The following is a 14,130-nucleotide window of genomic DNA, read 5'->3' on the forward strand; positions in this document are numbered from 1 at the left end:
CACAATAGAATCAATGAAAGACCACACCCAACAGGACAGACAACTAATGAGCAAAGGACAACAAACCGTAAATACAAAAGAGAATAAAAAATAATAAAATAAGCAATAAAGATTGAGAATATGAGGATGAAGAGTCTTTGAAAGTGAATCCATCGATTCTGGGAACATTTTAACGATGGGGTGAGGGGGCTGACTGAAGTTGAGCGAAGTTATCACCATTGGTTCAAGAGCCTGATGGTTGAGGGTAATAACTGTTCCTGAACCCGGTGGTGTGGATCCTGAGGCTCCTCTACCTTTTTCCTGATGGCAGCAGTGAGAAGAGAGCATGGCCTGGCTGGTGATGGATGCTGCTTTCCTGCGACAGTGCTCCATGTAGATGCGTTCAAATGCTTTACGCATGATGGACTGGGCCGTATCCACTACTTTTTATAGGAGTTTCCAGTCAGGGGCATTGGTGTTTCCATACCATGCTGCAATGTAAACAGTCAATATACTCTCCACTACACATCTGTAGAAGTTTGTCAAAGTTTTAGATATCATGCTGAATCTTTGCAAACTTCTAATGAATTAAAGATGTTGCTGTGCTTTCTTTGTAATTGCACTTGCTTGCTGAGCCCAGGATAGATCCTTTGAAATTCTAACACTGAGGAATTTAAAGTTGCCCTCTCCCCACCTCTTGATCCCCTGATGAGGGCTGGCTCACTGACCTCTGTTTTCTTCCTCTTGAAATCAGTAATCAGCTCCTTGGTCTTGCTGAGATTGAGCGAGAGGTTGTTGTTGTGGCACCACTCAGCCAGATTCTATACTGATTCGGCCAATGACAGTGGTGTCATCAGCAAAGTTTAAATATGGCATTGGAGTTGTGCTTAGCCTCTCAGTCAGGTGAGTAGAGCAAGGGGCTAAGCACACAACCTTGTGGTGCACCTGCGATGATAGAAATTGTGGAGGAGATGTTGCTGCCAATCCAAACTGACTGGGGTCTGCAAGTGAGGAAATCCAGGATCCAATTGCACAAGGAGGTATTGAGGACCAAGTTGTGAAGCTTATTGATTAGTTTTGAGGGGATGATAGTATTGAATGCTGAGCTGTAGTCAATAAAAAGCATCCTGATGTATGCATCTTTGCTGCCAGATGTTCCAGGGTTGAGTGAAGAGCCACTGATTTGGCATCTGCTAATGGCCTGTTGCTCCAGTAGGCAAATTGGAGCAGATCCAAGTTGCTTCTCAGGCAGAAGTTGATATGTTTCATCACCAACCTCTCAAAACACTTCATCACTATGGATGTAAGTGCTACCAGACAATAGTTATTGAGGCAGATTATCACGTTCTTAGGCACCAGTATAACTGAAGTCTGCTTGAAGTAGGTGGGTACCTCTGACTATTGAAGTGAGAGGCTAATGACTTCAATGAAGACTCCAGCCAAATGACCAGCACTGGCCTTTCGTACTTGGCCAGGTACTCCATCCAGATGCTTTCTGTGGGTTCACCCTCCAGAAGGATGCTCTCACATCCGCCTCAGAGACTGAATTCACAGGATCATTGGGGGCTGTGGGAGTTTACAATGGTTCCACTTTGTTTTAACGGTCAAAGTGAGCTCAACGTCACCAGCTTATAGCAGCCAAGTAGTCCGTATGGTGCAAAGCCCTCAAGTTCATGCCACCACATAGACACTCCTGCATGATCAAACCTGGAGACCCCTAAGGTCAGTGTAGATATCCCAGAATGCCACAAACGGCACTCAAAAGTGTGCATGCAATCAGTAGACAACAGAGTCTTATCAGTCCTATCATCCTGCAGCTGTCAGAATTAGTTAGCAAGCATTTTATAAAATTCTATTCTTTAATTCATCGAGTAATTGCTTCCTCCTTTCCTGCAGCTGTTGGCTCCTTGCTGGCTGCACTTCTGTTGGTACCAAGCATGTACAAGTACCTCAACTAATTGTCCATTGATCCTTCATGAACCTTGACAGAGAGTGATGGCAGATTATAAAACTATAACTGTGCTTAATTCTGTGCTAACCAATATCCACACACATATTGCCAATCTGACACACTGAATAATTATCAGGGTTAATGACCCATGAACAGCAAAGCAAATTGCGCAGTGCCTGCTGCCATCCTAATTAGAAACAGCTAACTCAATGTCAAAAAAATTAATAACAAATACTGCAGTAATTCAGGGTGGCAAAGACAACCAAACATGAAACATAGTGAGGGTAATGTGTGGCCTGGGTAGTACAGGTTTGAATAGAGTTCTGGGAAGTGAATTTGGAAGGAGCCATGACATAGGTTGAATTGTAGGGGTGAGACAGCTAAAGAGTCTGCTGCAGAATATGAGGTGATGGGGATGGAAGGTAAAGGAGGTTGGGTGGAGAAGCATGGAGTCAACTTCTTCACCAGCAGAGGATATGTGATGGAACTGATGTGAAACTCCACACTTCACCACCCCAACAGTCCTTTACATTCTCTTCCTGACACCTTACGTTTAGCAGCAAACCCTTCTGCTATTTCAGCCTCACACTTTATAAGCAATGCCACAACTCTTTCCAAATTCACTTCCCAAACACTGCTCAAAAAGGATATTTCCTAACCATATTGGTTCTATCACATATCCTCAGAAGCAACTTGTCAAGATTAAGGCCTTGGATAACACATACAAAATGCTGGAACAACACAGCAGATCAGGCAGCATCAATGGAAAGGAATAAACAGTTGGCGTTTTGAGCCGACAGCCTTCATCAGGGCACCTTCATCATATCTTGATGAAGGGCCTTGTCCGAAACATTGACTGTTTATTCCTTTGCATTGATGCTGCCTGACCTTCTAAGTTGCTCCAGCATTTCGTATGTGCTACTTCTGATTTCCTGCATCTGAATAACATCATATGTTGAAGGCGTTGGAACTGATGCACTAGCAAAACGAACGAATATTGCAGAGCAGGTAGGCTTCAGGTGTAGGAACCTTCATGAATCGCAAAGCTTATTGAATGGAACTCTGAACGTTGGCACAAAAACTAATGGAGTAATAAATATGATTAACTAGCAGTAGTGAACCTAGAAAACAAAAGAACTCCAGGAAGTGCTATGAAGATGCAAAAGAGCTGGTTTGATGGTACAGGGCATATTAGGGTCATAGAAGTACCTGCCTGGATCAGTTTGTGAAACCTTGAAGAGTGGTGGCAGGGGGACCCTTTTGTGGAAGCTATATTTGATACTTGTTTCTGGTTATGCTATTGGATGCACAATGGTTCAGAAGCTAGTGATAGAGAGAGCTGTTAATGCATGTTATCAACATTTATTAAAAACAAAACACATGTAAAGGAGGAGGATGGGAACTGCAAAGATAGAAGAGTACAGAAATTGGAAGTAAATTAAGTGTAGATGCCATAAATCATAAATATAGAATAATATCGGAAATATTCAGCAAGTCAGGCAATGGAAAAATCAACAGGGATAATATTTTAAATTGAAGATTCCAATGCTGTTAAAGAGTCTTCAGCACAAAACTTTCCACAAATGCTGCTGACTATTTCCAGCAATTGCTGCTTTATTATCAGGGCTGACCATGAGCCTGGGTTAGACCTGAGGAGAACTTGGAATTGTCAAGCAGTGAGGTGGGAAACCGTTGCAGAAGATGTATTGGAAAAATGGTCATTAAAGCAGACTGGGGTAAACTTGGAATTTCCTGGCTTTTAAGGCTGGGTACAGTTTTTAACAGTTTTAAAAGTGATATTTTAACAACAAAAAAGACTTTTTTTGACATAGAGTATGTGTATAAACTGAAGATATTGCCTTCAGTCAATATATCTCAGAGATGCTCATTTTGATTGAATTTTAATATTTAATATTAAATGTTATTAAGTCTATGGGCAGAGTAGTAAAATTATCATGATGTAACATTTCATTGACTATGTCTGGGAGAAATATTAATTTGTAAGTGTGGCAGAAAGACCAATTTATTGGCTAATTGTTCTTCTTTATTTCTGAAAGTACTTTTTTTAAACTTACAGAAAGTATAAAGCTTTTAACCTCGAATTCTATCCTTAATAGAGTTCATCAATTGTGTCGCAGCAAAATCAGAGAAAGCCCATGGCAGCAAGCCATTCATTGTGTAGCTTGAATATGACATTAGGCATTAACCCAGCACTTCTGGAACCTGCCAACTTCAAGGAGCAGTGCCTTAGGAAGACAGCGTCCATCATTAAGGATCCCCACCACCCAGGACATGCCCTTCTACACCAACTTTTTGTGAACATTCAAGGCTTCAGATAACTTAAAGGTGAAATGGGTAAACTTTAAAGAGGGATAAATGATAGCTTTCTGAAGTGAAAAACAGGCAGGGGCAGGAGAAAACAAAATATGGCTGAAGGTTTGAGAATGCATGAGATAAATTATCACAAGGTACAACTATGTACAACAATTATCCAGAGCAGGGGTTCCCAACCTTTTTTATGCCATGGACCCTCACCGTTAATCGAGGGGTCCATGGACCCCAGGTTGGGAACCCATGTTCTGTAGGTTAGGCAATGTTATGTGGCAGAACCTGCTAAATGTACTGCTGACACCTTGCTGGATTTTGACCATTTTGGCACACGGTTCTAATGCAGCTCTACTAAACTGAATACTATGCAGAATATTGGAAGCATCAGCATTAACATCATTGAACATGCCAGAAGTTCAATCAGGTCTGCTCTGTCAGCTGCACCAAACTGCTCTCTTTCTGATGAAAGTGATCTGGTCCCTATCGTACCACGCACATAATCTGACCAGATTCCTGAGATGATTCTTCTTTCAAATACTTCAGATGGGAATCATTGCTTTTAAGGCAGACAACTGCTTCAGGCCTTGTGGAATTGTGGAAAAGTGAGCAGAGATCTGATAAAATAAATTTCCACTCATTGTTTTTCCAGACAAAAAGGTCCATTTGGAAACCTGAGTCAGTATCTGTTACAACAATGAAAAGAGCGCTACCACAGAGATGCTGTATCAGGAGAAAAGACCAATCAGAAAGCACTCAAGTACTCAAAGACTCTCCTGTGAATTAATGTGTATTTGAGAAACACAAAAATCTGTACATTGTCCCAATAACACCCACTGTCACTATTCAGTAAAACTGATGTTCACTCAGTAAGGCACCAATTTGAAGTGGCAGTAAATGTGATACTTAACAGATCACCGAAGGTTTGAAAGCTGAATCCACTACCTGCCAAATGATTTTACTTAAGACTCAAAGTGAACAAATGATGCAATCTACCCTGAGAGGTTTGTTGGAAGTTATATGTATAATATTTCTTTTGAAGAGCTGCTAGGATAAAGATAATTGCTAAATTTTTTAAAAGGTAATTTTGGTCTCTTTATTGCTTTATGTTATTGTAGGCGATGAGAACAAAATTACCAAAAGATTTCCGTGCAAATTTGTTTAAAAGGAATAGTTACGATTAACAGCATGCTGTGCATTATTTTTGTAATTTAATTTTGTAAAGATTATAAGCTGGAATTTACTAATCTATCATAAGTATTTCTTAAAATGGAGACTCATGCCAGTTGCCGTACAACCTTCTGAGCAGAATTTTCACACACAGATCTTTTACAAAGACCTGGGTGCTTAAGAAGTACCCATTTTAATTTGCTCCAATGCAGCAAATACTCAGCTTGAATATCTTCCCCTCTGTAACTCTTAAAGGGGCAGTGATGCAATGGTGGAAAGTCTGTTGATGGCTACATTACTGTCTGGTAGAGGAAAACCAATACCGCTGAGTGGAAAATCCTACAAAAGGTAGTGGACTTGGCCAGTACATCATGGGTAAAGCCCTCACTAATATTGAGCACATCTGCATGAAACACTGCCGTAGAAAAGCAGCATCCATCATCAAAGCTCCTCACCACCCAGGCCATGCTCTTTTCTCACTGCTGCCATCAGGTTCAAGAACAGTTATTATCCCTCAACTATCAGGCTCTTGCTCTTGAATAAAAGGGGTTAACGACACTCATTCTATTTCTGGTGTTCCATGACGATGGTCTCACTTTAAGGACTCTTTAACTTTTTATTCCATGCTCGTTACTTATTGCTAATATTTTCATTTGCACAGCTTGTTGTTCATTGATCCTGTTTACAGTTACTGTTCTATAGGTTTGCTAAGTATGCCCACAGGGAAAAGAATCTCAGGGTTAAATATGGTAATGTGCATGTACTCTGATAATAAATTTTACTTTGAACCTTTTTGATCATAGGACCATTATCGATGAAAGTTATGATGAAGACTGTGGAGCACACAGGAATGGGTTTCAGTTTCACATACACACAAGACAGGTTGACCAGCTTAGAAGAGGTAGTTGCCTAGAGAGTCCAGAAAGTCATCAAATACAAAAGCAAGAGATCAATATCCACAATAATAATAAGATGCTTAATTGCTCCAGGTCTGGTCAAGATTGAATTACTCATTTGCCCACTCTCTCATAAATTGTATGCTTTGTTGTCATAGCTCTTCAGCCATAGAAGATGGTACCACACATGGTACACACTCTTCCCTTGTTGTGGGCATAGCTGCTCCAATCACTAATTGTGAGTGAGTGAGGATTTATTGATAATGACAGTGTATACATTCCTATTCCAGCAAGTTTACCTTGTCTTTTCCTTTTTTCCTCCGGCCCTTAGTCAAGATGGAGATCCAGCAGGATCAACAACAATCCTTCCAAAATATGTTCAAGCACTCATCTACCCTTTCTGCATAGTTTCCAACTGCAGTGCTGAGTTTGTAATCTCTTCTCCACATTAACTTCCTCCACAATAACTGCAGTTAATTAATTATAATTTTTTAGTGTTGGCATCCTGTTACTCCTGCTACTAAGACCTTTCCTTTCTTGTACTGGATCCATATATGGTGCTAATTGCAAATCTGTAAATCAGTTTTACAAGGGAGATCCTAATCAGATGTTGCAGAGAGCTTGATAACACCCATTTTCCAAGCACCAGGTATTAAATATATAGAGATGCTAGATTCCAATCATATTGATAGCCTATTGCATAAACAATTCACTCAACACAATAAAAATGTATGAAAAATTAACATTTTTAATTTTCAAATTTTCCAGCAAACTAGTTCAGTAAAGATCTGAAGCTTGAGTATCATCGAAGATCATAACTAAAGTAGCCACCAGATTACAGTTCTCCTTTTATTCTGAAATATCAACTGTACATTTATATCATAAAGTCCAGTAATCCTTCATTTAATCCCAATATTGCTGGCTAACAAAATTTTGTATTGATAAATTGCATTACAGGGCATGCTCCACACTGCTTATAGCCCCTCAGTAACCTCTTCAAGGGCAAGTCTAGTCAGTGCATGCCAAGAGGTGCTTCATCTAACTCGGCATCACAGTCACCAACTATTTTGTCCATTTGCCGCATAATAAAACAGGGATTATTGAAAGAGGCAGGAGTTGGGAACCAAGCTGTGATTTTTTTCCCCTCTGGCTTTGCAATGCTCAGTTCATTCTCAGTATTGGGAGTATCATCCTTGTTATGACTGGCTAACCAAGCACAAGCCTGGAATCAAACTCAAACCGTTCTGAATTATTTTGAACCACTAACCAGGCCACATATTGAACCAGCGGAGATCACACAATTGCTTCGATGCTCTGTTGCTAATGACTTGTTTAATATTAAGTTTCTTTGTTAACTTTTTTTCCCTCAATTTAATTTGCTTTGGTATTGTAGTTCCAGTTAATCTATTTATATATCTAAAGAGCATTCATTAAAAATGTTACCAATAACAGTATTGTTGAGGTACTTTATCATGACAGACATTCATAGATGCAAACTTCTAAAAGGGATCACTGGCATACAGTGGTGCAATAGTCAGTGCTTATGGCTTACAATGACCTGGGTTCAGAACAGAGTTCTGTATGGAGATTGTATGGTCTCCATGGTAACGTGGATTTTCTTCATGTACTCTTTAACTGGCTACTGATTATTACCAATTATTACAGGTATGTAGGAGAAAAATTCAAAATGGGAGCTAGAAAAATAATGCGAAGGGCCACAAAAAAATAAAGAGTAGAATTGATGGGACTTGTTTTACTGGGGATTCGGAATGACTCATTGGGCCTTTCTTCTTTGTCATCATTCAATTGGAATAAATAACAATTTGATCAATAATTTGCAATATTCTACCACCTGAAGTTCTAAAAATAAAGTCATGAAAAGAATATTTCAATTGCAAGGCTGTCAGATATTAAATAATATCAACAACACAAATAAGTTGCAAAAGGGAAAGAGACTGCAGTGAGGGTAAGAGGTATCACAGGCATCAGCAGAAATGAGTAAAGGATTCATGATCTTGGAAAATCAAAAGAGAAAATGCACATGTTGAATTAATCAAACTGTGGAAAAACATTGAAACAACCTGAAAAATATGTTGCAATATGATTTAAACTGGATGATCAATGACAAAGGAGATACAGCAATAGGAGGTGGAATACAACAGTAGAACAAATTATAGGCAAATATAAGACAGAGTCATTGTCACTGATCATAAGACTATAAGATATTGCAGCAGAATTAGGCCATTCAGCCCACTGAGTCTGCTCTGCCATTTGATCATGGCTGATCCATTTCCCTCTGAACCCCATTCCCCCACCTTCTCCCTGTAGCCTTTCACACCCTGATGAATCAAGAGTCTATCAACCTCTTCCTTAAATACACATTGACCTGACCTCCAAAGCCATCTGTGGCAACAAATTCCACAGATTCACTACCCTCTGGTTAAAGAAGTTCCTCCTCATCTCCATTCTAAATGGATATTCCTCCATTTGGTGGTTGTGCCCTCTGGTCCTAAACTCCCCTGCGTAAGAAACATCCTCTCCACATCCATTCTATCAAAGGCTTTCAACATCCGATAGGTTCAATAAGGTCACCCCTCATGCTTCCGAATTCCAGCAAATACCGGCGCAGAACCACCAAATGTTGCTCATATGCTAAGCTTTTCGATCCTGGAATCTTTTTCATGAACCTCCTTTGAACTCTCTCCAATGAAAGCACCTCCTTTCTTAGGTAAGAGGGCCAAACCTGCTCACATTACTCCAAGTGAGGCATTGACAGTGCCTTTAAAAGCCTCAGTATTATATCCTTGTTTTTATGTTTTAGTCCTCTCAAATAAATGCTAACATTGCATTTGCCTTCCTCATCACCAACTCAACCTGCAATTAATCTTCAGGGAATCCTGCTTGAAGACACCCAAGTCCCATTGCACCTCAGATTTTTGATCCTAAGATATGTGTATGTGGGTGAAAAAGCAGGTCATAGCAGCAAAACCTCCAATGATCATTGAAAAGATATGAAAAATAGAACGTTAGAAGCATAAACACACATTTGCTCTATCACATAAAGGACATGTACGCAATCCAAAAAAAGCAAATTTAAGCTTTTTCATGCAACTCTGTTCATGAAGCAAAAAAGTGACTGTCAGCTATAGTTGAATCACCAATGCTCACTCACTTGGTTTCATCAGTTCTCTTTGCACCTTTGTTCAAATATGATTTTATTACTCAGTTTACAAGACAGAACAAAAAAAGGCACTGCTGCAAGAACTCAGCGTATGGAGGGAATTGTCAATGTTTTGATCAAGACCCTGAATCCCTTTGTTCTGAAGCAGGGCCTCAGCTTGAAATGTGGACATTTCCATTCTTTCCATAGATGCTGCTTCACCTGTTGGGTTCTTCCTTCTTCCAGCAGTTTGTTTTTTGCTCTAGACTACAGTACCTTCAGTCTCTGGTGTCTCCAATTCATGAATTGGGTTTTGCCTCAAAGTATACTAAAGAGGAATCAAACTCTAATATTAAATGCTGGCAAGGCTCTCAGTTCTTCCAACCATGATACAAAGTTGGCATCTCCTTTACATCCTTCCAAGTGCATTCACTCCACCTTTCAAAATCATAATATCTGTTCTGGTGACCCTTGAAAACATTTGAAAGCATTTGAAAACAGTGAGGTCAGGGTGCCAGCCATCAATTAACCTGCCAACACATTTCTTATAATCTACAACGAAAATATCAACTCTTTAAAGCTTTAACATCCCTGATGTAACCAATCCCTTTCAAGATGAGTAACTGATCAAACTACTCACTCAAGGTGGCCCCAACCGAGCTCAGGAAGGTATGGAAGCTTCTTGATGCGAATAATGCTGTCATAGACAGAGGGCTGCAGGCTTTGGGAAACAGCGTTGGCCAGGATGACTGCTATCATAACTGGCAGAATGTGGGAGATCTGACCCGTGAGCTCGAAAACAATGACCGAGGTGGAAATTGTGTGGGTCACTGCACCGGACAAAGCTGCTGCACCTGGGGAGAGAAATCGGTGAATGAAGCACCCAACTGGTGAACCTGGCACACACTGAATTTATTTATTCTTCTGTTGTGGCCAAAAATAATTATTGCAGACAGAAAAAGTCGTACCTACAACAGCGTATCCACCTGGCACAATACGATAAGTACTACCATCTGCATGGATACCATCAGGAAACCAGGCTGCCATGCTCTCTCCAACAAGGCGACCAAATGCAGCTCCTGAAAAAGAAGCCAAGACTTGTAGCTTGAAGCAAATACAACAGTCATACTTCACTATTTATACAAAAATATCCATTTGTTCATATACAGCATGGAAGGAAGATTTGCCTCTTCTGTATGTACCAAAATTTTCAACACTTCTTGAACGCAATTACTATGCAATGTAATCAGATGGCAGCAAGTCAATGGTTCCTATTTAATTAGCCCATTAAATTTCTGAATTAAAAATCTTGCTTTTACAGATCCAAAATACAAAGCACAAAGTATTCCTTTACATTCACAGTAATCATATCTAAATTAAAATGGTAGCATAATAATAATCAGAAGAAATTTATACCAGATGAGAACAAAATAGATAGATATACTTTATTAATCCCAAATGAAATGACAGTGGCAGAGCAGCATTACAAGCATACAGATATAAATTTTAGAAGAGAAGTAGAAAGAATACAAGATAAGTTATCACAGTCTAACAGGAGTTAGACAGTTCCCCAGTTCTAGGTTGACTCATTATGGAGCTGAATGGCTTAGGGTAAGAATGACCTCGTATAGCACTCTTTGGAGCAGCGCTGTGGTCTTAGTATCAGAGTGACTATACAAAGGACACTAAAACATTTCTTTACTTTCACAGTAATCACATCTAAATTAAAATAGTAGCAAAAGAAATTTATACCAGATTAAAACAAAATCAGTGAATATACTAAGGTTATAAATATCAACAAATTCACTCAAATCTAGCAATTGAATTCCATATTTTGTTCAGAAACTGTTTTCCCTCAATTTCTTATACTGAAAAATGTCAGTATTTCAAAAATAACCTATTGGGGTTCCTGGGGCTCTAACGTGCCACATTGAGAGACAAAATGTGAAGAATACCATCTTTCCTTCATATGCTGGGAGCAGTGTGGTGACGTCAAATGCTCTCTTAAATCCTCTTTAATTTTTTTAAGTTAAGACAATTTTATGCAGTTTATATATAATTCAGAAGTATTATAATCATTTTTATTTTCTAAGAGTACCTTAGGTTTACTGGTTTTAGCTTGCATGAGACATATGCATTTGGAAGGTCCTGTCATTATATCGCTCAATGCTCAACCAAATATCCCCAGATTCCTAATGACTCAGATCAGATGTAAGATCTGGAATTTCCCTTGGATCTCATTTATAATCCATCCAAAACAGACAGCACTCTATTAGAGTAGATTAAAAACAGAAAATACAGTAAATAATCAAAAGGTCAGACAACATCTGCGGAGAAAGCAGTTGATGTTTCAAGTCAGTGATTGGTATTGGAGAACTGAGAAGACGTACATGTGTTAAGTGAGGGAAAGGGGAGAAATGGAGAGAACAAAGGGAATGTCCTTGATACAGTAAAAACCAAGAATAGCCAGGAAAAGCATTTCTACTCCGGTCTCATTGAAAAGTTATTCACTGATGACAAGCTTTCTTACGCATGCTGACTTTGCACTTCTGTCAGTGGCTATTTTTTTCTTCAGTAATCTTAACTGCAGCTCTGATTGATTTTGCTCTATCCTGGTGCCTGTTCCATGTTGATTATTTTTATCTGCAACCTTTAACTAAAGGTATTGGCTGACTAAGCCATATGGACTTAAAGCAATTGGTATGTATGTATCTACGAACAGAAAGAATTAAACTAAAGCCATTGAGCAATTAAGAAATAATAGCTTTCAAGGGGCTAAAAAGTCATCAGTAAAATAGCATCAATATAGAATTATGAACTAAGATTGGGAATGAATAAACAAGAGTAGATCCAGTCTAATCACCAACAAGAGAAAATCTGCAGATGCTGGAAATCCAAGCAACACAGACAGATTGCTGGACGAACTCAGCAGGACAGGCAACATCCAAGAAAAGAGTAAAGTTGATGCTCTGGGCCAAAACATCGGCTGCACTCTTTTCCTAGATGCAGAGTTCCTCCAGCATTTTGTGTGTGTTCCAGATCCAGTCTAAGGTATTCATAGGAAGCACAAAAGAACAGGGATGTGAACTAATGAAATTGTAAAATCTGGGCAATGGATCCAGAATGACTAAGGTTTTGAAAGCTCAACCTGCATATTATGATTCAGGTCTTAGAGCTCAGGTTTTCAGTTAAGCTGCTCAGAAAGATCACTGTGCAATGCATATTGTATTTACACAAAGGACAGGTGACACTATGCTGGAAATTCAAGCAATATCTGTGGTGCGATTGATACAAGACTACATTCATACCCTAATCTTCATCTCCATTTGGTTCTGATCTATCTGCAATCTTCACAAAGCATTGTTGAAAAAACGTCATTCATCCTCACCAAGTTATCAAGGATTCTCTTCCTCCCAGAGTCAACAGATTTGCAACCCATAGGAAGGCCAAGTCATAACACTTGTCTAAACTTGCTGAAGTACCATATTCATTGATCTAACTAAAGGAAAGTTTACTTTCATCCCCGTAGTTGATTAAGAAGATGTAATTTTATGGGTAAAAAGATGTGTGTAAAAATATGAAGTAAAATCACAGATATACGGGAAAGTGGTGATAGCGGGTGGGAGAATGGAACAGTGAAATCGCGATTTGTTTTGCACTAACTGTACTTCATCTGAAGTGAAAGTTGCCTCTAGTGATTCCTTAAAGGTAAACAAGATAAAAATTCCTAAGCATTTATGCATTTTATTAAGAAATTTGGTTTCCTCCCCAGTATAGAAGGCTTCACAGCCATGCTTGGATCCAAACATGGATTTAAAGCTGAATTCCAGGGATGAGGAGAGAGAGCATGTCCTATACAATACAGCCCCATCTGAGTCTGGTGTCAAGGAATCCTAACTACATTGAAGCCAGTAAGAATCAAAGTGGAAAACTTTCCACTGGTGGGAGTCACAACTCAGACACAAAGCTTTTGTGACTGTTCATCTGTTGAGTCAGTCCCAAGACACTGGTACAAGAGTTGTCCTGGGCAACAGCATGGTGCAATAATTTTCAAATGCTTTGTGAGTATCTTCCTTCTATAGCATGCCAAAAATGTAAAAAATATATTCACAGTTTAATTTGGAACTCTTGAGATAATTAACTGGTTCCTGCTATATTCAGGCATAAGCAAAGTGGCAAAGCAACATTCATGACACAATTTCTAGGCAATCCCCATCTCCAAACACAAGGAACCCAATCATCTAAGTTTTACAATTATAATAGCATCACTAATATCCTGTATCAATGCCCTCCTGTTCACAAGGACTCATCCAATCAGCCCTCTCTCTATCAACAGCAAAGGGCAGTCTCTTGGAAATTCAGCTCTTTGGTTGGTGTTTGGAAGATGTGCGTTGGCAATATTGAAATCCAAGTGCAGAGGAAAGATAGACTCTGATGTCCAGATGTCAACTAGAATTTATTCATGATAATAGCAAGATAACATCTGTGGCTTAGCCGAGAGACACTACGAGAAGTAACATTCTTAAAACTAGGGACCACGATTAGTGTTTATCAGACATCCACTTAAATAATACAGGTAACAAGGAATCACTGAGCCAATCAAAATAAGCTGAACAGGATTAAACAGAAAGCACCAGAAGACCACATTA

The 14,130-nt window shown here is 39.3% G+C and overlaps 1 protein-coding gene across 2 annotated transcripts in view; it reads right to left on the reverse strand.

The window, feature by feature from the left end:
- The window catches only part of LOC132378331 (chloride channel protein 2-like), a 506,358-nt gene that overhangs the window by 137,932 nt on the left and 354,296 nt on the right, over positions 1-14,130 (reverse strand). For both annotated transcript variants that reach the window (XM_059945154.1, XM_059945148.1), the window contains exons 14-15: positions 10,450-10,560; positions 10,122-10,335 (exon numbers count right to left, since the gene is read on the reverse strand). In XM_059945154.1, the coding sequence (XP_059801137.1) occupies positions 10,122-10,335; positions 10,450-10,560 (325 nt within the window). The remainder of the gene's footprint in view (positions 1-10,121; positions 10,336-10,449; positions 10,561-14,130) is intronic.

Source organism: Hypanus sabinus, chromosome 2 (genome assembly GCF_030144855.1).
Source record: "Hypanus sabinus isolate sHypSab1 chromosome 2, sHypSab1.hap1, whole genome shotgun sequence".
NCBI lineage: Eukaryota > Metazoa > Chordata > Chondrichthyes > Myliobatiformes > Dasyatidae > Hypanus > Hypanus sabinus.